At 47.0% G+C, this 23,724-nt stretch overlaps 1 protein-coding gene across 3 annotated transcripts in view; it reads left to right on the forward strand.

Moving 5' to 3' along the window:
* Positions 1–23,724, forward strand: part of LOC100121958 (chondroitin sulfate N-acetylgalactosaminyltransferase 2) — a 73,445-nt gene that overhangs the window by 23,764 nt on the left and 25,957 nt on the right. Inside the window, exons 2-4 of one of the 3 annotated variants that reach the window (XM_031924157.2) lie at positions 1,724–1,788; positions 15,326–15,375; positions 23,087–23,235. In XM_031924157.2, coding sequence (XP_031780017.1) covers positions 15,341–15,375; positions 23,087–23,235 — 184 coding nt within the window. In that variant the 5' untranslated portion in view covers positions 1,724–1,788; positions 15,326–15,340. The remainder of the gene's footprint in view (positions 1–1,723; positions 1,789–15,325; positions 15,376–23,086; positions 23,236–23,724) is intronic. The other 2 variants (XM_031924158.2, XM_031924159.2) reach the window with 2 other exon arrangements.

The following is a 23,724-nucleotide window of genomic DNA, read 5'->3' on the forward strand; positions in this document are numbered from 1 at the left end:
AAATAGAAGCCGAAAAGGATTCGAGCTTTGTCGAGCGTAATGTAGTTTCGACGGGAGAGAGAAAGAGGAAGAGCAGAGGGTAACGCAATTCTTGTCGTTACTGCAGCGTCCACCCTTGGAATTTATCTCGCGACTTTCGTTTGTTAGTTTATTATTTTTTTCTTAAACAAAAAGCGCACGAATCTCAATTAGCCAGAGCGAAGCATCGTCTTTAATGGCGTTACATCGATCGAGTAGTGTGCAAATGAAGAGGCATTCAATAACGATTAACACACACACGCGCGCGCGCTTTCCTTGCAAATTCGAAAACAATGAGCCAAGGTAACCGTGAAGAATAATATTTTAATCAGCCCTGCAAATAGCGCTGAAAAGTCGACACGATAAACTTTCATAAGCTCGTAACGCACTTTCCCCCTCCGTGCGCGCCAACAAAAACACGAGCTTGCGAGCGGGCGACAGAGAATTACGTTAATTTGCATGGAAAATACAGAAACGAATTACACGCTTCTGCGCCTCTCTCCCTCGTAAAATCGCGTCCGGCAAAAAGCCGAGGAAAATTCTTCTCGCGTTAAAGTGGATGTGCGCGCGCGCAGCGTCGTGGCTTTAATTCGTTATAGTCCGAAGAATCCAGAGAGCCGTGCAGTAACGAGGTAATAATAACGGCTCGACGAGTTTTCACTCCAGAGCTATACGCAGAGGCTTTGATTTTTCACGATTGGATGAAGCTTGTAGGATGGAATCGAGATTCGATTGTTAGCAGGAGATGAAGGGATGTGCCATTGCGTCTGATCTTGTTTTGGTCCTTCATGAGAGACCGCGTTGTACACAGTGAAAACGTATACACAACTCATGAATACAAATTGCGAGAGCCTTGCTGCCTGATGAAATTAGCATACGAGCATCGTTTATTGCGCGCCCATTGTAGCGGCAAAAACTCTCCGAAGAACATTTCGTGGAGGAGGGAGGAAAATAAAAATTATATCCCAGTCCTCGCGGCACACATAACCGTTAAGCGTTCATTTCCACGTGCGTGTGTAAAACTGCGTTCAAGTGCGAGCTTGCGAGAGGGAGAGCTAAAGCGAGAAATACAGTCACTTAAACGGCGAGCTTATCGCGCCTTTGCGCGCACGCCTGCAGCCTGAAATATGAAAGCGACAATGCAGCAGTAGCGTATTATAGCCCTACTGCCGCGGCGGCTGCTTTTTCTGTCCTCCGCTTTTATGCGCCCGCCTAATAATCCTCGATTTAAAACTCGCGCGCGCGCACTTTAAAGTAAGCTCCCGACGTCGAATATAAACGCGACGATTTCGCTCGCGAGCGAGAAGGACCTTTAACGTCGCGCACACTCGGTCCGAGAGTGTTTGAAGAAAATTATCCCGGTTTGAAATTACCATCGCTATTCGCTTGTTTATTCAAAGTCGTCTCGCTGCGCAATGCCAAGGAGACTTTCCGCGCGCGTATTCATCCATCAGTTCCGGCTCGCAGGTCACTGTATGCTAACGCGCTTTCCCGGCGCACTACTCTGCTATATACTCCGTGTGTAGTTGCTTTCAGCGGCTTTTACGCAAAGTTAAAGCTCCAGCTACTCGCGAGAGTGGCTCGCGCAAACGACGTTGAAAAAATTAGCATCCTATTTTTTCCGCCCCCGCCCCCCGAGAGCTCGTTCGCCAACGTTGATAACCAAACGAATTAACGAAAGCTCGCGCTTTGCTTCTTGTTTCAGAAAAGCTCGCGTGGATTTGACGAACTATGGAAATTTCGTAAGCCAGTTAGTCCTCCCCACCAGAGGTGAGTTGATGCAATATTAAAATAAGCCTCGCTTTGCTTAAACTTATCGAAGAGACTTTTGAAAAAAAAGCTCGTATAAGCTCTCGGCGCTAACTGCCCGAACTCGTTCCGGCGAGTCCGAAAGTCAAAAAAGAAGAATGGAAGATTTTCACGCGCGCCGCTAGTCACCCAATGGAGCTTGCGAGCACCTCGTCCCTGATGAGCTTTCTTGTCGCTCTCTCCCGACGAACTTTCCTTTCTCTCTTGTGCACATTAAAATTCGGAACTTGCGCTTCCGCTGAATATATTTACAGGCTCGGAAAAAAGCGTCGCGTCTCTCTAACTTCGCTGATGCGTTTTTTCCCCGCGAGTCTATAATGAATAGGAGCTACGCTACGCTCTCGAGAGTTTCGAAGCTGATGGTGCGAACGACGCTGGGGGGGGGGGGGGAATTTTATTAAAAATTGATGCGGCAAGTTGCTGTTGCGAATTAAGCCGTCGCATCCGGTTTATACCTCGTGTGCGGAAAAAAGCTCTAAGCGTTAATTTTTCAAGCTTCTTTTTATACCCGCATAATCGTGCCCTCGTCTCAGCTTCTTCGACGGAATTATACTCGTCGAAGTGTACAGGCGCGAACTTTGCCGCTGAGCAGGAATTCATATTTCAAGCTTTCTCTGGCATCTAAAAGTTTCATCGGTATATAGGTGAGCGAGCGAATGGATGGACCGCGACAATCTTTTATAAATTATCAACGCGCTCGCGCGACTGATTTACGACGCGAACTTTTCGCGCTCTTTTGCTTCTCGATCGCCCATAATTTATACGGCCTACTGCGGTTCTAATTGAATTCCTCAAGAGTATTTAATTTTTATTCTACACATATACCTTTCTATTTCCTAAGGATATTTGTCTGCTAAGCTTTCGCGAGCTTCGACCATCAGACTCAGGCCCCTTCCTTTTTTTTTACATATATAACACACGCGTTTCCGCGGGAATCACCGCCGAGCAAATTCAGCCCGTCGAGAGACGCCTTTGAGGGCGGCCGCAGTAAAATAAAGAGAGGAAAAAATTCCCCCGAGTTTCGAGGGTGACTTTCGCCGTATGGACTTTGCTGCCTCGCGTGCTCGAGTTAACCCGCCGCCGTGTCTAGTATACGCGTACACGTAGCGCTGTATAAATGTAAGCACGTGTGCATTTGACTGTCGCGACGTACTAGGGATGCTCAAAGCGACCCGTTTCGATGTTGTACGGTTTTCTGCGCTCTCTCTTTAGACTTTTTTTTCATAATATTTTGCAAAATTTAGAGGAGAAGCTGGTTAGAGCTTTCCGGCGTTTTCTATTTCTCAAGTATACCGAAAACCAATCGCCTCGCGAAGTTTATCACAGAGAGAACCCAATTTTTCCATCGAATTTATCGATAACACTCACGATACGTCAGAGCTGTAATTCAGAGGCGGGAGAAGCTACACCGAGAGAGAGAGAGAAAGAGAGAGAGAGAGAGTGTGAGAGAGAGAGAGAGAGAGAGAGAGAGAGAGAGAGAGAGAGAGAGAGAGAGAGAGAGAGAGAGATGGAATATTCAGTAAGACTGCAGCAGCGCTGCTGGCGTCCCGTATTTCAATTAGACTTTATGCATTCGTAATTGTCGAGCGTCAGCCTGTATATTGTCACGGAATGCTACTGCAGAGGGGCGGAGATATCGAGCGAAATCTGATTGTTTGCTCTACTTTTCCTTCGGCTTCATTATCGTTTCATGCTTCTTCTTCCATCGGGACGAGCTAAAATTATAACCAGTTATACCTTTTATGACTATATCGTTCCGTCGTGCTCTTTTTCTCGAAAGGCATAATGCACCGCACTTAGCTTCGTACCGTGTACATATTTTAAATAGGTAATCAAATTTCAATGTGCGGCTCTGGTCCGAGAGAAAGAACGAGCTAATTTACATTTATCGATAAAACCAAGTTCAACAAAAAGTTTCCGCGGCGCTGCTGAGCTATGTTTACATAATGAACTCCTAGAATATACTGGGGCTATTATGTACTCGTCTCGTCCGATCGCCCGTAGTATTCTCCTTTGCTTATATTCCTCGAAACTTTAATAACAATATTTATACTTCGAGAGATAGCAGCTGTTTATTAAACGTCTTCCCGTACCATTCCTCAAGAGCGCGCGAGGAAAAAGAGAAGCCGTGGCAATCGAGGCGGAAACGGCAAAATAAAATATGACGCGTCGCGGAGCCTTGATCCCGACATCCCGACATTCCCATTAGTCGCGTCGCGGGCTGTCGTCTCGTTTCGGGCAATCGTTCTCCCGGTATTACGCGGGGGTTAGCTCTTTCTCTCTCCGAACTCGTATATTTTCATACTTTTCCCGGGGAGCTTTCTGTTTTCGCGAGATGCGTTCACACAGGACTTATACCCTGTAGAGCGCGCGTATAAAGAGTTTTAGAATAACGTACGCGGGGCTGGCGTAACTTAGCTCTGCGTATAAGCAATTCGATTGCGCAACGAGTGTCAGCAGGAAACGTCTCGCGCAATTACTCAATCAAGTAGAAAGCGTATAGCTCGACTCCATCGACATCTCCATCAGCTCGAGAAAGGAGGAAGAAAAGACGCTCGGAGTACACATATCCCGTTCCCATTTTTACCGCGACATCGCGTCTCGCAAGAAGAAAATAAACCCGAGAGAGAAAGCGGAGACAAAAAGAAATCCCTCGCAAGAAACCTACTCGCAATCCTCGGCGCTCAATCGCGCGATTCGCGTCTTCCTATCCCGCTCCGGCTCGTAATCCACGTAATACGCGAGAAGAAAGCAGTGCAGCGCAGCCTTTTTCTCTCTCGTTTGCCGCCGCGCGTATGATTGAATGTGCGAGGCATGAGAATCGGGCAAGAAGATTCCCGTGAATTATATTATGCGAAAAAGAAAGGCGAGAGAGAGAGAGAGAGAGAGAGAGAGAGAGAGAGAGGGGAGGGAGAGAGGCATGAATAATTCAGGGCCACGGAGGCCGAATGAAAAATAATGGAAGCTCTCTCGCCGATACACATTCGCTGCGTATCTCCGCCGCTCTATTTTTACTCATTTTTCTTGGCTTATACTCTCTCGCGCTATTCTACTCTTGATATGCGCTTCTGTATAGTCCTTGGCTGGAATATCGTCCGTTTCGATGTCGGGGAATTTGGGTCAACGGTCAAGATTTTCTTTGTACATAAAATGTGTTCGAGCTTTATATAAACGGGGGCGTGCGTCGGATAAACGGATTATAACGAGAATACAGCGCGTCTCAGGGAATTTTCCTCAAGCTCAAGAAGTCGTTTCGTAATCTCGTTTCATCCCGAGATTGGATTATTCTCGCATGGCTTTTTTAAACTTCGACCGGCTTCTTTCTCGCGTAATACGTTCAACAGGTTTTCATACTTTCGTCCGACGCAAAATACGAGAAACTTTCCTCGAAAATGAAAATTCCGTATACGCATTCAATTTTTCCCTTTTACACTATTCTCTCTCTCTGTAGAACAATTGCGCAACTGGAATCAATCGGGTCGGTACACGGTAGAACGAACAAAAAAAGCTCCCCGAGACAGAGCGAGAAATAATAAAGACGCGGCGTGTGCGCGGCATTTTTCTCTCTGTTCTCGGAGGGGAAAATCTCGACAGCAAATTGGCGAGAGAGAACGCCGGGAATTTTTATAAAGCCCGAGAGCTAGACTCGTCTTATTAGGCGGCAATGATTTACGGCCCGGACGAGCCTTGCGTGTGCGGAAAGGAGAGCTGCCTCTTGTTTACGTCTCTACACACCTCCGGAGTACTTTACGAGGGGGAGGCCAGCTTTTTCCGCGACGCTGTTTGTGAGATTCGAAGATACGCGACGGTTAGCGATGAATTAAGAGGTTTGCCGAGTAAATAGCGCGCTGTTATCATAGCCATCAGTAGCTTGAAAGGAAAAGGGTTTCCTCGACGGACGGGGTTGAGAAGATCAAGGCGAATCGGAAAGGAGCGCCTCGCGTCGTCTTGAGAGCTAAAGAAACGCGATAACCTCGAGAGATTCTCGGCTTAAGTGATGGAAAAGTGTCCGCGGCGCGTAAGTGGGACGCTGTAAATGGACCGGATGATACTTTAATTCGAGGCTTTGCCTCTGCTTTCTTCTCCCCTTTTTTTCCTTCTGCTCTCTCTCTCTCTCTCTCTCTCTCTCTCTCTCTCTCTCTCGAGCTAAGAGTCGGTGTTGCGAGGCTCTTGCTTGTTTACCCGTCCTGCGGACCCAGCTGTTTGCGAGGAATGTTCGAAGCTCAAGTTCAAGCGCCGCCGCTCGGCGTATTTGACTTGGCAAAGTTGCGCCAAGTTTTTAGGGACTCGATGTTTGACTTTGGCAAAGGCACACGTAAATATTCATATTCCAGGGCGACCGAGCGTTTAAAATCCCTCTTCCTCTTAAAAATTCCACTCATCGGTGACTAACTCGAAAACACAGCCCAGAGCGCGCGCTCTTCATTGTCGCGGGCAATAAGAAAACACGAGCGAATTCCATTAAGCTCTCCCGCAGCGTATAATATGCTAATCCCGTGCCGCATACAGTGCTATACACACATTTGCGTGGAGCGAGCGAGCAAACACACGGAGCGTGTGTGGTAGGGCGAAGGGGTATGCATACTTTATGCGCGAGGACAGGTGCTCGGCATTTATTTCTCATTTACATGAAGGCAGCCGGACAGGGCTGCTTCCCGGAATCCTTTGTTGCGGCTGCGCGGGAGCGGCAGCTACTGAGTTATTAACTTTGCGTCCATCCGTCGCGCGAACGTGAAACACGAGTCTTCTTCTCTGGCTCCTACTCTCTCGCTTATACGTGACTCGCCTACTCCACTGTTTGTCTCCAGCGATGCTCTTGTTTTTGCCTAAGAAGGAGCCTAGCTTATCTCATTTCTCGCGGAGAATGTTGCAGCGAAGGATGCGAAGTTTAGTGAATTTAGGAGACGACGAGAACTGACCCGGTTAGCTGAGGGATGGACATTGTTGCGGGGAGTTTCTTGGTAGCTCTTGTTCGTACGTTATTTCGAGAATTCTGCGAGTTAAGCTTCACCTGTACGGAGAGAGAGTGCAAAGTTGCGAGACGATTATTGTAGGTGTAATTACTCGTTATATACGAAGTGTCCTTTTTTACTCGCTGGAGGAACGAAAGAGTCGTATTTCCCCATCTTCGCGCTCCGCAGACGTTCTTTTTCACACACACTAGACTGTGCGCACACGTACGCGGCTATAAACAAGGATCGATAGAGGCGTCCGTTCATCAAATGCAATTAAACGCCTCTTCATCGCTCGTCGCTCGCAATATCCCGCGAAATTGAATACCTGCGCTGGGAAATTGGTTGGCGACCTTATGAAAATCAAAACGGAATACACGCAATCGCATTCGCGGAATCTCCGAGAGGTTTAGAAGAGCATGACGTCGCGTAAGTTTTGCCGTACGAAATTAAAATTCCACATTTGTATAAATTCAATTTTCACTTCACATTACCCGCGCACGGAATACAATCTCTATTTGGAAATCCACGATTTTCACTCGCCCGTTTTCTCTTCTCTTCTCAGTCCAACAAGCCCATCTCCTCCGACCTTTCGCTCGAACCTTTTCCACGGAAGCGAAATTTCCGCGAGGTCGAACTTAACGCGCGCCGCGCGCGTGGCGCATTTGCGGACCGGTAGCGCGTGCTTACCGTCGTGGCTGGGTACTACTGCTACTGGGGCGCTCGTTAATCGTTTTGTTCGGGATTTCGAAAGCCACTCGCGCAAAGTTTCCGTTGCGGTCCGCTTTTACCTGATTTCTGATGATGGTGTGGAGTCTGGCCGGGACGTGGATTCATCTAGTCAGCGGATTGCTTGTTTCGAGCTTTGTACTCGTTAACCGCTGTTTCTTCGAACAAGGCGTGTTAATGGATGTGTATGTTTACGTGAATTTTACATTGTTTTCAAAAGGCCTACATTATATAGTTGAATTCACCAATCAAATAGCATAAGTCTTTGCTCAGGCAGTTATAGCAAGAGCGGCCTTAGTAGCAGGCTTAGCAGACAGTTTTGGGACAGGTGATGGTCGCTTTATATCTACTTGGCTCGCAGATAGCGATGGAGGGAAACAGATAAGCGTCTGTGCGCCACCTATCTTCGCTTATTATAAACCGGCGCATACATATTTTCATATTGTAAGTTTAGGCTGGCCTCACAACAGTTTTCTTTCAGCAATTATCACGCAGAATCTATCTGGCTATTCGAAGGTCAGGCTAATCAGAGAAGCAAATATTCGCGAGTTTACCCAATGTTTACCCCAAAAAAGCAATACCCCAATAAACCCGTAACCAACAGATCCAGCGATACCTCCTAGTGTCAATATTTATTCAAAACGAAAAGAAAACGACATTATCCACCGGGCGTTCTGAAATAAGAGCAAAGCACACACGCGAGCTTGCGCCGCACGCGATAAAAGCGTGCGAGCGTGCGCAAACACCCGACGATAGCAGTATAAATATGATGCTTGCACCGACGTACGCGACGAAGAGATGGATAGATTGATAGCGTAGAGGAGAGACAAACCAAAAGAAAAGTGGAACCAACGTCGTTGCGGATCAAAGTGATGCTCCGGACGCCGATATTAGTTGTTTGTACGCGGGGGGCGTTTACATCGCGTATAGGCTAAGTGCAAGAACGCGGCATCCGGATGGTTGGAGCGTGGAATTTAATTTTCCTCGGGAGAAATTTTGCGCGTAGGTATATTACGAAGATGCGAGGTGGGTTGACGAACTTTTCGAAGGGGTTGATTATAATCGACGTTATTCTATCGTTATCAGTGATTTTTGTGAATATTTCACACTTTTTTTTTTAAATAAAAAAGCTCCACTGTACACAACATTTCACAAAACATTCCATCTCTTTCACGCCCGAGAATCGAATTGCGTGGAGGGTGAACAAGTTAATTTCCACCAGCAGTGAACTCCCTCTCTATGCGATAAAGAGCCGTATGACTGATGCCGGTACGATCCGACAGCCACCGATTATTATTAATCGCGTGCGCGAGCGCGTTCTGCTCCCCTTTTTGTTTGCTTTTGAACTTGCACGCATATACGTGCGCACAGCGACTGTAGGTATATATACTGTTTTTACAGAATTTCGAGCTCGAATGTTTTTCGACGCCTGTGTGTGCGTACCAGAGAGTCGAATAATGTTTCGTTAAATGAGCGACCGCGGAATACATCTGCGTAATTAACTGCTTTGCGCGGCCGTAAAATTTTCGGCGCAACGCGAGGAGCCACATGTCTTCACATCCATTAGCCCGATGTTTTCGCTGTATAATTACGGAGCATCCCTTCAATATTATCGATATATTCCGCATTCTACATTCCGTTTTTAAAAAAATGAGGGGAAAAATAACAAAAATTCAATTACCTCCGCGTATGTGTGTCAATTCGGCATATCCTCTCGAAACGAAATTTACCCCTCGCGCCGCAACCCTTTCACCGTCGAAAAACCAAAATAAACTCGTCCATAGAGTGCGACCTCGTGAAAAAGGTATACACACCGCCATACGTATAGAAGAGCGCGGTATATAAGTCACGTTTCCATTACCCGTCAAAAGCCACTGCCGGAGAGAGAGGACACGACTCCCTCGACGCGTACGTCTCTCGGTCCATTGAAAGAGGCGCGAGAGAGAGAGAGAGAGAGAGAGAGAGAGAGTGACCCTGCCCCCCTGGAAATCAATATGGGAAATCGGCTCCTTTCATACCAATATACATTTATATCTATACACACACACAGTTCGGAGTCTCAAAGGGACTGCTCGGAGCGTGATTTCGAATCTCATCCACTTCGAGCTAGAGCTTGCGCAAGAGAGTCGTCGACTATACTGTCGTTGCGGTGTGTGTGTGTACCTACATACGGAGTAAGAGGGTTTTTGTCTGTGACTCGCCGAAATCGAGGCGGTCGTCCGCTGGGACAGGAGGAGCTGGAGTGGCGATAAACGAGGTGATTTTTACGGAAGCTAACAAGTGCTTTGGGCATGATTTCTTCTTTTTTTATGGGATGGAAGGTAGGGAATGAATTTTAATGACGTGAAAGACGTCTATTACAAACCTCTTACTCTAATAATTCACCTACAGTCCGAAGTGTTTGTATACACGGACGTGTAATTCAGCTCGGATTTTCCCGGGGCGAAAGAAAAGCTCAGGAGATATCCCGTCTCACCGCAGTGGGGAATTTAAATAAAAGGATCGAATTGCCCGCGTTATTCATAAGTCGAGCTTTGCCTCTATCTCTCGCCCCTGCATCACACACGCACGCACACACACACACACACATACAGACGTATTGATCGGCTGCAGCGTATCACATTGAAATATTCCTCTCAGTGGCTCTCTCCCTCTTTTTACAAAATCCATCAGCCGCAGTGCTTTCTTCTCGCTCCTTCGGACGTGTAATCCACTTCTTTCTCTCCGGTCTGTTTACACACTCCCTTTTTGCGATATCCATTCGTTCGTTCATCTCGAGCTTTTTCTATTTTTCTTGCGCGCGAGGGAGGGAGAAAGTGCATAACGACGCGGAGATAGCGTGCGAGCCGGGCTGTGGCTTTTACATACAGGGCTTATTCCTCGCGGCTCCCGTGACGTATCGCTGAATTATACCGCACATTAGATTGCGCTCGAGAGAGAGAGAGAGAGAGAGAGAGAGAGAGAGAGAGAGAGAGAGAGAGAGAGAGAAAGAGCTTTCTCTTCGTCTCCTCTCGTCAACTCCTCTCTCTCACCGTGTGTGATACTGTGGAGAGAGAAGAATTTCATATGACTTGGCGCAACGCCTCTCGCGAGTATTTATCAAGTTTATCAGGTGTACTCGTAAGCTTCTATTTCGATCCCGGTCGAAGTGAAAAACAAAAGCTCGTGTTTCGAAGCTTCCCGGCTAATCCCCCTAACGCGTTTCCTTTTTCGCCCGAAACTTCTCAAAGTCCTCTCCTCGAGAGCAGAAGAAAAGTCGAGAGAGAGAGAGAGAGAGAGAGAGAGAGAGAGAGTGAGCGAGAGAAAAGAAATTTCGATCGGAAGTTCGACCCACGGAATTCCTCGAGGGAAGTTTGTCTTTAAAGGCCACGTGCGCGGAAAATCAAACTTCCGGAGCTAATAAAAGCGGCCGCCGTTGAAATAATGGCCAGGGATAAATCATGGACGCGAAAAGTCTGCGGCGGTACGCTCTACTTTACTATATATATACGTATACCTGACGACGAGCCGCGGGGAATAATAAATAGACGTGGGAGGGGTGTGGAAGGGTGGAGCTTTTTCGGGGGAGGCTCTTCGGAATGCAATTTCGGAGATTTAGCGCCGGGATTTTTGCTGATGCTGGGGTAATTAGTGGGAGAGGATTTCGATTTTCGCTTTGTTGATTTTTCGCGAGTTTTTGGAGCAACGTCGTTGATTTTCTAAATTATGAATGAGTGGGTGCTTTATTGTACTGGTGGGCGCACTCGAGCTTTAACGAGCTTGCAGTTACGAAATGTTGGGTTAATAACCATAAATTCATTTTCATAATATTTCTTCCGCACGATCTTCCATCCAACGAAAAAGAGGAGGCCAAATCCGCGTCTGCCGAACCGAGAAAAGGCAGCTCAAAATAAAACGTGTGAAATCACTCGGATTGATTCGGCGCCAGAGGCGGCTGCTGCGCTTCTTTCTACCGAAGCGCTGTTCCTTCGCGACCTCCAACAGGTTAGATCAAGTGGAATCAATCCTGGCTGATGGCTGTAGGTGAGGATTGTAGCGCGAGCTGCGGGTTTCTCTGTCGTTTTTTTTATCTCAGCTTTCTCTCTGTTCTTCTCTCCAGTCCTGGATCGCTTCCAGAATTTTCGGGGCCAAAGAGAGCTTTGAAGGAACGATGATCTCGGACTCGCCGTTCGCAAATTCGTGCGAGATTCGGGGCTAGATTGGTGGGCTACTTGTTCTCCAAGTCGAGCTTTGTCGGAATTTCTAAGAGAAGCAGCAAGGAAACGCGATTGTTTAAAAATAACCGAGCGAGTTTGCGATAAGCCGGGGTCAGACAAATTCAGCGAACACACACCGCGATGCTGAATTCCGAGCGAATATTCCTCGAAATATGTCCGTCATAAAATCGAGCATCTCCCTTCCAACTATTACACCTGAAATTTCCATACGTAAACCAGCTCGGCCGACTTGAGCGCATGCATATCGATTACAAACAAAAAGCTTCGCCGTCGGGATGTGCAATTTACCGAACGCGAGATCGAATGACATCGCGGAGAGAAAAAATGCCGATAAAAGGAGAGCGATGTATACGCGTGTGCGCCACTGCATTGGCGGGAAAGAAACGGAACGAGATTTGAAGTCTCGACTGCGCTGTATTTCCCATGACGGCGCAGCTGTGTGTGTATAATAAAATATTCCGCGAACCGAGAGAGAGAGAGAGAGAGAGAGAGAGAGAGAGAGAGAGAGAGAGAGAGAGAGAGAGAGAGAGACGGAGCAATTTGCTTCCCTCGCGTGATTACACCCGGTGTAATTTCGTTATCGCCGCGCGATGCCGAGATATCGGGAGGTAAATTTTAGGAAAATTTTCGGTAAACTGTTTGCGCCAACCCTCGTATTTTTCCTCACGCGAAAGTCTTTTGACAGAGAGTACCGAGTGAAATTTCCAACGTCGCCGCAAAAATTTCGTTCCGCACACAGAGCAGCAGCAGCAGCAGCACAGTTGAACTTGTTACGCCGTCCTTTCAGAGGATTTTGGCAAGCCGGTTGAAATATTAATGCTCCCGTTGCTTTACTTCTCTCTTCTAGCGCGGAGCTACACACAGACACTACTTTCCTTATTCGATCTTTTTTCCCTTGCACTCTGGATTTCGCTGCGCCGCAGTAGAGCTTGCGCTGAATGGAGTAGGGGTAAGGCTAGGCCGACTCGAGAAAGGAGATACGGATACGAAGATTTATTCTCTTCTCGACTGGTGTGGATTTTCATGCGAATTTTTGAAAAATTCGAATAACGTCTATGTGCACAGCGCTCGATGAAGCGGAGAAAAGCACGGCAGCGCGTTAGAAAGAAACGCGCCCGCACTTCGCATCGAGTTATTTCGGCTGGCGCGCGATGATTGGACTGCGCGGAGCAGCAACGCGCGACTGCCTTCATTTATCAAAGCGTCAGAGAGAGAGAGAGAGAGAGAAAGCGAACAAAGTGATAGACGGGAGCGCGTCGCGCGGAATCCTTTTTCATATTTCATATCCGACGCTGCAGACACACGCGCGTGCTGAGGCTTCTTCTACTCTTGCCGCCACGTTTCTTCCGGGGATATGAGATGTTGCTGCCTACGTGTACTGGTCTAATTCGATGGAAGATTTTCCGATGGATTTCAGCGAACGAACTGAATGCGAGCTTTTTCTTTTAATTCTCAGCGAGCGATCAAAATTAACGAGCACCGAGAATAATTTTCTCCGCGAAACGCGCCGAAGCTCTTAATCCTGAAAGTCCTGCAGCGTGACAAACTATCATTAAAAAAACTTCGTTCCGGCCATATGTCTCGACGTCGTGTTTGCTCTCTCTCTCTCTCTCTCTCTCTCTCTCTCTCTCTCTCTCTCTCTCTCTCTCTCTCTCTCTCTCTCTCTCTCTCTACCCGCTCCAACACGTGAGCCATCAATATTCACGTGCCGTTGACTCTGGAACTCGCATTAAAATTTGTCGATACACAATTTCCAGGGACGACGCGAGCGACAATTTTACTCGACTGTGTGCGCATGTTTCAATATCGTAAATTTCGCGACGAAAGCCCCCCGACGCCAGAGCAAGATAAAGAGGGATAGAATCGTCGCGAGCGCGCGGCTTTTCGAGTATTATGTATAGAGCGTGTGTGTGTAGCTATCGGGTTTCAGTCGATGGCCGATTGAGCAAACGAAAATACGTGACCTATCCGACGCGTGGCTACTTTCAGAAGTCTGTAAAGCGAGATAGATAGAGATGTCTTTAACGCGGAATGCATGTGTGCGAGTTGAGCCGTTGGTTGGAATTTGATTTATCGTTACACTGGATCGATGTGTGGTGTGTTGTTAAAGTTTGTGCGATGAATTTGCTACTGGACAATTTCGAATGTTCGCGGTTTAGTGAGTATTTCGAATTTGATTTGTATTATTCGACGGACGAATGCGGGGTGTACAATGCGCTTAGATAAGCGGTGAATAATCAAAGCGAGTATTGCATAATACGGATCGCGTTGCAGTGAAAGTTTGACTGGTCATTGTTTTGGCTGCTCGACGATCCTGACTTCGTTATTTTGTGAATTCATAAAGACGTTTTCGTCGAATTGTTATTTCGCTGATTAAGCGCATTGCTGTATCGTATGATTGAAACGTCAATTCAGCCCTAAAATTCAATCAACTAGTCGTACTGAATTTGTTCCTTTGATGTAAATTTACTCCTAAGCTGATTTTGAAACATGTAAACACTCTCGAATTATATCAAATAACTTCGATCAAAACCAATCAGTATTTGAATTAATACGCGATGGTTGCCATGACAACGGTATCATATAATTACGCAAAGCTGGCTTCACGTGAATCCGCAATCTCGATCAGCAAAGCTATATATCAGGCAACAAAACCAAAATCAAACGAACGTCCCAAAAGAAACCGAACAATGGCAGCAATCCATCAGCGTCGCGGCAATCAAACGGAAAAACGAACAAACAAGTCGAAACTGTCCGGCAGACAAGCGACTCTTCATTTCGCGAACGTCGCTGTAGCAGAAAAAAAAAACTCAGACCACACGTACACGCTATCTCTCCGCGCTTATCTCTTTCGAACCGATTGTCCGACGTTGTGGCTATCTCCTATCCATATACCTACAGTTGCAAGAGTCTCTCGAGACGTCTCGTCCGCGATGAATATTCAAAGCCGGACAGCCGAGAATTACTCACCACGGCGAAGTTGCGCCTATATACTACGTAAAACGGAGCTACGCGCGCAAACTTCGAACGTATCCGTTCAGTAACTCTTACCTCTATATACTTACACCCGGTCGTCGTTTCTAACGCAACTTCCCAAGCCGGTTATCATTCGCTTAATGGACCATCGAGCTGATAAGACCCGATATTTTTCAATGAAGCTCATCCGCGCGTAAATTAATTACACACGGAGCATCGAACTTTTTTGAAGTTTCACGAAACGCGAGGTACATACCTACACCCCAGCGCGAACGTGACGAGAGCGTAATTCACTCCAAGGACTTGATTACGGCAGTTAGTCCCGTGCATATACGTGTGAGCTCGGCGTAAGAGTCTGTCCCGAACGAGCGAAACATTATTCATCGCGGGGATTGGAATAGTTTAGCGGAATTACCCCGGAGGCCGATGCGCTGAGAGGGAGATAAGGTTTGGAGATTGCGCTAGGTCAGCTATACTCTACTGCGGAGTTTCGGCGGTTTGCGAAGTCGCGGTTGGGTATACGTATAGAAGGGGAAAGCTCTCGGGTCCGGGGTTGTAAGGAGCTTGCAGAGCTAAATGTTATGAAAGAATATATTAAAACGATGTTTGTTGTTCTGTTTTCAGGTTCCCGGTAACCTCATGTCCGCATTTTCCATCATCAAATTGTCTTCCACGTAAGTGAGAACCTTCATAAATTGCGCTTCTCGCTTCCCCTCGAATGTTATCGCCTAACAACCCCTCGATAAAGATAACGTCGAAACACTGCACCGGCTCTTGGGTTTTGGAAAATAAAAGAGACCACCGCACACGATCTATGTGCCTATTACACCGGTATTTGCCCTATACACACCGGTCGTATTAGGTAATTAAGCTCGTATTTAGTTGTTAATTGGCCAGTCGCGAGCATAAATGTTTGCTCGATCGAACGCTAATGAGACAAACACACGTATACACGCGCGAACGCATAATAATTGTTCATCGAGATCGAGGATAAATACACCGAACAACAATAAACAGCGACAAATTCATTGACGGAAAATCTTTTCGCAGTAGTCACAAAAACCGGTTCACCGCAAACGTCGCTCACACGTGTACACGGTAGTACACCGCAGGTTGGAATTCCGTTTTTAATGCAAGCTGGAAATTTCGCGCGCGACCGCAATCTCGAACTTCGCATAAATACAAAATTGCGGATTTACGCGGAATTTACTCGCGGGTATTTGCGGGCTTATACTTGCCGGTGGGTTTGTTTGGATTTTCGAGGTTGGAAAAAAAGACCGCGATAATTGCAGAGAAATGTAAGCTCGAGCTTTATTTATCGCGCGCGAGAGAGACGGTTATAATTTGAACAAAACTTGTTTCACAGTCGGAGGCAAATAAAACTAGTTGCTCAAATCGATTTCGCGAAACATCAATCAAACCCCAATATTTTTCTACGCTTCACTCTCCATCTCTAAAAAAATCACACCGACGCATCGGAAACCAATCATTCACGCTGTCCCGGATGCAGCTCGGAAAGTAAACAGTGGACAACAAGAGCGTTTCTTTCCGCATACACCGACAAGCAAATATACACACACTGCGCCGGTGCAAAAATCAACGCGCGCGGAACAAACGTCTATTAGCGAAGATCGAAAAAAAGAGATGACGGAACTGTGGATGAACACGATGCTGTGTACTGCAGCAGCATTTGCCTTCATTAGCGATTCGTCGAAACTCCGGGGAAATTCGCGCGCGCGGCTGAATTTGTCGCAGCTGCACACGGAAGCCTGTGCGACTATATGGGAGGACTGGGACTGTGTATGAAAGGGGAGACACGGACCGGAGAAATTGGTTGTACGCAGTTATTGTTGGGCTATAGGCTTGATGAAGCTTCCGAAGATAATCGTTAGGGGTGTGCTTGCAATCAGCTATTGTGTACGTAAAAATGTATTCCAATACAGCAAATATTCTACGACGTTTGGGAAGCTTTAATATCCCCCGAAATCGTGTATTCAAGGGGGGTCAAGTGAGAATTCGAAAAATTTATTTATACAAACCTGCTTTCCGCAGCCAGACGCGAGAATTTCAAAAAGCATCCAGACACTTAGTCATCCCTTTGCCCCCTTCACTTGAAAATTTCGCGCACGTCCAGCTTCCTTCCTCCTGTTTCACGTCCCCAGAGAAACTTCCAACACAGCGTACACCCGACATATTCCCCGAGCCGATTTAAGGCTATACCCCGGACGCTAATACCCAACTTTCCAACTGTTTTTTACGGCGCGCACACAACCCCCCTTCACCGATAATTGACCACTGATGGACTTTTTACGGGCCAAATGAGATTTCACACGGGTGACGAGAGCGATTTATGAACGCTCGTTAAGAGTTTAATTATAACGGCGCGTATATTGAATTGGCGCGCGCGGCTGCGGTTGTCGCGAATAGCGAATGACGTTTTTATTCGGCCGTGATGAGGGTTTTGCGGAAGTTACCGTTGCAGGTAGAGAGTCGTGCTTTTATTTTTTCGCCAGCGAGAGACAGAGGGACTGCGGCAGTGGCTGCGCCACTTTTGCCGATTATTTATTCAGTGCTCTACTGCGTCAGTGCTGGGATTTGAATATTCGCTTTTGTACTGTTGGTTTGTTGCAGGGAGAGTCAGTTTTGCGTCTGCGTAATTTGTTTGCTTCTCGAGATTCATCGGCTGACAAACGTTCAACCTATTTCTTCCCAAGTATGTATTCATACACTATCCCGACCAATAAACCAGCTCCATTTCCACATCTTTCAGCCGAAACGAGGTCGCGCTCTCGAAAATGCTCTTACTATCTTCACACCTTTTGCAACACAGAGCCTCGAGTCTCTTGACCCGTATTCCCCATTACGCGCATCTCCGCACTCATGCTCTTTCCCCTTTCTCAAAAAAGCTCGGAAAGCTTTCTTCCTTTCTCTCCACGACGTTTCTTCGGATGTCAGCTCGTTTGCCCGGCAAGATGATGAATTCGCGCGCGCAGCTCACTGATAAAGAGTAGAGCGCAGGGGGATGAGATAGAGAGGAAAAGCTCGTTTCGCGGAAGTGAGCGGGAAGCCGAGCAAATGCGAAATTGCCTCCGATGGTAAACGGAAAATTGGAGAAGGTTCGCCTTTTGTGCGGAGGGATGAATAATACCGCGACGCTGATAAAAATTTACGACGCCAGGCTTACATTGTATAGCCGCGCGTCGAAAACGGTCGTGATTAATTTTTCCTTCCCGGCGAGATTCTCGCGGGCCGCGGAAGATAAGATTTTTGAAAAAGCTCAGGGAAAAGGAACAACGACGACGGCGTTAATCCGCGACGTGACGCGAGAGTTAATAATAACAATTCTAGCGCACGCGAGAGAGAGAGAGAGAGAGAGAGAGAGAGAGAGAGAGAAAGAGAGCGAAGACACTCGGGGAAATAAAAAGGGCTGCGCGCGCCATAAACGAAAATCCTCGAAGAGAGATAGGCGAAATTGAGAATGAGACGACGAGAGCGCAACGTTTGCCTTCTTCCGCGAAAAGCCTCGACTCGGAGCTTGTATTTTATATAGGAGGGAGAGACTCGCTCTTAAAATATACTGCCTCGATACTTTACGTCGACTGTTTTACTCTCCGTTTCTCTGGCTGGGAGTGACCTAGTTTTCCGGAGCGAATTTTTCCGCTTTACAATCGAGAGACGGCGACGATGACGAGTTGTTACACACCGCGTATACGCGAGAGGGCGAGAATTATAATTATAGGTTTGTTCGCGCTGAGGCGGCTTTTGTTTCGCGGTGTAATAACAAGCTATACATTAGCCACCGACGGAAAGTTGGACTCGAGTTTACCGGAAAATGTAATAATTAGGGACGCGCGTTGTCTGCGCACTGCAAGTTGATGGAAAAGTTTTTTTTGCAGGGCGATTCGTTATTGCGTTTTTTGCATCGAACAAAAGTCGGCTGTCTGCGAGCTTTCGTAATTAACCGCGGCAAAGAGAAAGCTGTATTATAAAAACATCCAATCAGTCCAAAAGTCCAGCAGCGTCAATAGCCAATCGAATGAAACAAGCGCTTTGTCGAAGCTCCACAAAGGGGCGGGCGTCTTCGAGGAAAAACGTCCTCTCTCAGGCGCGCGCCGGCGAAAATATAAATCGCGCGTCGCGCGGCCGGCGTTTCATCAGCAATAGTCTCGCGTCGTCGTCGTCGCTGCAGCAGCGAATCGAGTTATTCGCCGAATGAAATTAGTCGGCCGACTCGTCCATTTGTCTCGTAAATGAATTATGGCGCGAACGTACACCGCTCGAAAGAGAGAGAAAAGTTCATCAGCCTCGTTCTCTCCCTCTCGTTCTTATAAATTCCACTACTGCACTCGGGAGCGAGCGTCTTCCCTCTTTCTTTTCGCGCCGGAGCTCAAAAGAACGGACCCGACGTGACAATCGAATTGCGCCGCGCTGTAAATGTCTTGGAACGAGCTTGCGACGCTCTGCGAGGAGGGGGGAGTACAAAGAGCGAGGGAAGAAAGCGAGAGACACTGTTATACACTGGGATGGGGGATGGTGGAGGGAAGAAAGAAAGAAAGGATAAATGTATAAGTTACTGACAAGTTGACGCATTGCTTTAAGGACAGAAGGAGGAAGAGAGAGCTTTTTATCGGCCCGAGTGAGCTTTCTTAGTTAGAGGTGGATGTATCTCTTCATCGTTTTTTTTTTTAACTTCTTCGTTACACCGAGCTAAACGGCTTAACACGGAATAACGCTCTCAAGTGTGATAATAATTCTACGTTCCTCAAACAGCAATAACAAACGGTAATCCAGAACATTTCCTAGCCACCGCAACAGTGGTCGGTAACAGCAGCCGGCAGCAGAGCCTTAATGAGGAGAATTTGAATGGCCGCTCGCGCATACAGCTCTGTGTACAGGCACTTGTCGACTCGTCAGCTTGGACACTTAACGTCGAGAATTCGTCCTAGTCCTCGCTCTCAGTCGTCCCCCACCCACGTAGCGGCCCTTAATATCCCCCAGCTCTGCGCAGAGACGCGAATTTACGAGGCGGACTTTACGTGGAGTTTCCATCTCCCACTCTGCCTCTCGTTTTACGAGCTGAACAGTAGGGAGAAGAGTCGAGAGTCTATGTACGCGCGCGCGCGTGTGTGAGTGTGGGTCTGCATGTATGCAGGGCGAGGCTGAGTTGTTCGCTCCTAATGAAGAGCCAGCGACGACATGTTCCGGACTGTGTCCTGCAGAGATGCGCGACGATCTCTCTCTCTCTCTCTCTCTCTCTCACTCTCTTTTTTTAATACCCGATGTCTGATAAAAACAGGCGTCTTCCCTCGGTTTTATGCAGGCTCTATGAGAGAGGAAACTTCGATGAAGCTTATACGCACCTTTTATCGCGCCAAGTTTCCTAACGCGATATAACTCGCCAGAGAAAGGGACGGGGGAAGCAAGTTTGCACTTTGTCTCCGGATCTGCATTTCGCCGCGTGCGGAAAGTTAGGCCGGCGCTAATGGAGAGACTTTTTCGTGTACCCGGAAAATATTTAGCGCCGAAGAAGTTAGCTCGGAGATTTTGTTTTTCCACTGGCTGCTTAAAGTGCCCGGTGAATGAGATTTTTAACTGCTGCGATGCTTCTCTCCTTTATACGCCGGTTTCTCTCAGCAGGTATTATTTCATTCTTTCAGTTTTTGTAATTATGATCGATAGCGTTATACTACTTAATCGAATAATTTTCACTTCGCGTTTTAGGAACGCCGTTAAAATCGATAATCCCAGCAGTATCCGCAGAATAAAGAGGCGTCGATTCTTATCAATTCCGCGAGCTGTATGCCAGTGTGGGATTTCCCCGCGGGCTTCGACTCTCCTTTCTTTTTCTTCTCGTCCACACAATACGTAAACGCTTCGCTGGGCGAAACTCGACCACGACACCCATTTAATTCGCATTATAAGCTTAAACAGGAATAAACATGAATTTTTCCCTCTCTTAATTGAAAGTCGATCGATAATACCCGCGATATTATCATACTGCTACCGAATGTGTCTGCGTGTATACACAGCTGCGATACGCGATCAAAGTATTTCCCTTCGAAAACATACCGCTTGGATATTGCGGGAAACGAGTTAATGATAATTTGTAAATCCCGCGGCCAACACCGAGCAGCTTCTCCTCATGAATGATAATTGAAACGGCGCGAAAATGGCTTCAACCGAGAGCTCGGCATCGTCGGGTATGTTAATTAGAGAAGTACCGCTGCGTATACGATTCAATGCGCGCTCCGAACAATATTTACTACGGATTCCCGCGGTGCAGCTACTAGCCCGTAATTTAATATCCGAATAGAAGGGATAATTGAGCGCGTTACACATCGCATTTGTAGCTATCGAAATCGCGGTATTATAAATGAAAAATAGCGATAGGCCGTTTCGATAATTAATAAGGGCTTTCCTGCGGTAGGTATACAGAAGAGAAGAGAGTATCATGCTGACGATGGAGCGTGCGAGAGAAGGCGCCTGTGCAAGTTTTAACGATAGCTTAGTCGGTGAGGAGCCTGACGAGGTAGTTGCGTGCAAATTGAATGGCTTTAAAGCCGAGCTGCGCAGCTGGCCGCCTTAGCCGGATACTTATATAGCCATTACTCGCCGCAAGGAGGAGTTGGAAGGATGGTGCTGTTTTCGAAGGGCTCTTTCATTTCCTCTCTCGGCTATGCTGCTGCGCACCTACACGACGGAGTTGCGCACTTTTTAGATTGTCTCTTCCGTGTGGTATGGGCTCGCCGGAAAGTTTTCGCGGAGCTTTTTTGTTTAGGAAACTTGATTAGGGAAGCTTGTTGCTGCTGCTGCTGGGAAAGTTGGATGGACTGTATACCGGTACTTGTGTGTAGGTGTATGTGTATAATGGTTGATTGCGTGTGATAACGCTCGAATCGAAGTTTTTGCATCAGTTTGGTCTTCTAAAAGTAACACGTCTTCGTTTTTTCGCGAACTGCCCGTCTCGTCGGATCAGATGACATATATTTCATTCGTCATCGCGAGTCCAAGAATAAAACTGGCCTGTACAGCTCCATTATTCGGAAGACAGCCGAGACTGACCTTCCGCGTAATTCCTGGCGCGCGAGTTATAGGGCCGCAAGAGATAATGAAGCTAGAAGAGAAGTGGAATAAAACCGCGGCGGAAAGAAAGACGGACTCGACTTTACTCGAGTAGTCACTCGGGAGAAGACTTCCTTCCGCGCGCAGTGTCTTTCGATTCTCGCTTTCAATTTTACATCCGTAATTAGGGATCTTTGACATCCTCTCTCTCTCTCTCTCTCTCTCTCTCTCTCTCTCTCTCTCTCTCTCTCTCTCTCTCAGCTGCCGACGCTGCTGTACGGCTCGCGGCACTTTAAAGCTAATTTGCTCGTTTGACGCTGCTGCTGCTACTGCTCCCAGGGTCTCGATGTTATTTTTTCCTCTTAAGACGAACGAGAGCGAGTCGACTTGGCTTCTCTCGCGGAAGACGATTTCGTGCCTATTGGCTTCGACGCTTCTTTTATCGTTTCTTTTTCTCTTCCTCGAGTAGATGAATGGGATTTATATATAGAGAGGGGGGAACAGTTATACCGCTGGTTTATTAAACGGGGATCTTACAAGAAATTGAATTCTGTTTACTTTTTCAAGAGCTCTCGAGAGTCTCTATGCTGCTGAGGGAAATCTTTGACGCGGGATTTGTATATATATATATATATGTGTATACATTTTTAATTACAGATTAAGCCGGGGCGCTGAATACCGAGCTCTCTAAAAGACGGCTCTGACACTCCGGATGAAAGGGCTTTTGATGCTTATGGCATTCATGAAATAATTAAGGCTATTAAGAAAAGTGAGGGCTGTACAAACAGGTTGATTTGTGTGTATACACGCGTAAATAAAAATGTCGAGCTTTCGCTGAATGATCTGTATACGACGCTGATGTATTCCACGAATAGATGAAATTATATCTAAGCAGGTGAATAAGCAGGTGAAATGAAATTTCGTTTTGAAAAATGGCAAAAATATTTATCATTTCTCCAACGCGAATTACATTTCATCGCGTCACATACACAACCATCACGAGCCCAAACGCGTTCGCACCTGCAAACAAAAGTCGATATAACGCCGACGTAACACACAGTCCCGGGACGCAATCGCGCATGCACTCGCCGGCTGCAACCCTCGTAATCGAGTGCCGCAACACGCGAGACTTACCTCTCGCACAGGTATACGTGTGCGTGGATATATAGATATAGGTACATATAAGGCGCAGATCCGGAGTTAAACGCCCGGTGCAAATTGAATCATGTTAACCGCGAGGGGGGGGGAGAGGCAGGAGAGTAGCTGCATGGAGATAGGGGAGTTTGCAGCGCGTCTAACGCGAAGCTTCAATGCTGATTGCAGGCGACGCAGGGATATAATGTTACGTGTGCTGGGAGTTCGGCTGCTGTCGCGGCTCCTCGTCCTCGTTTGCTCGCTATCCCTTCTATCGCTGCTCTTCCTCAGCCGATGCGGATTCAACAACCTCGATGCTGACCTCGTTGACACCTCCGGTGAGTACTTTGTCATTGTTTTATTGTGTTATGTGTACCTTGTTTGATATAACTTTGCGGCTCCTGATTCTGCGTGCAAAATTTAATACAATTTAATCCCGAAAGCTTTTGCTTGATTATCTGACGTTTAATAACAGTGAGTTGACGTTTAGCCTCCGTGAATATAAATCAAATGAATGATAATTAAATACGTACGAGAAAGGAAAGTATGTCGATGCGAAATTTCGAACGTTCGTCGCTATCAAAGACGGGCGTGAATACACGTCGGAGTCCTTGACGGTAAGTAATTAAGTTGGCCCTTTTGTGCTTGAGAAAGCCCGCTACGGGCGTTAGATTAGAAAAGCATTGACGTGAAGTGCGCGAAAACGCGCGAAGGAGCTCTTTATACTCACTGTGTGTATTTTAATTAAGTACTCTAACGAATGCAATAAAAGCTCTGCATTGCTGAAACTTTCGAGTACACATTAATTAAAAAAGAACAGCACAAAG

The sequence above is a fragment of the Nasonia vitripennis genome, chromosome 2 (assembly GCF_009193385.2).
Source record: "Nasonia vitripennis strain AsymCx chromosome 2, Nvit_psr_1.1, whole genome shotgun sequence".
In the NCBI taxonomy this organism is placed as follows: domain Eukaryota; kingdom Metazoa; phylum Arthropoda; class Insecta; order Hymenoptera; family Pteromalidae; genus Nasonia; species Nasonia vitripennis.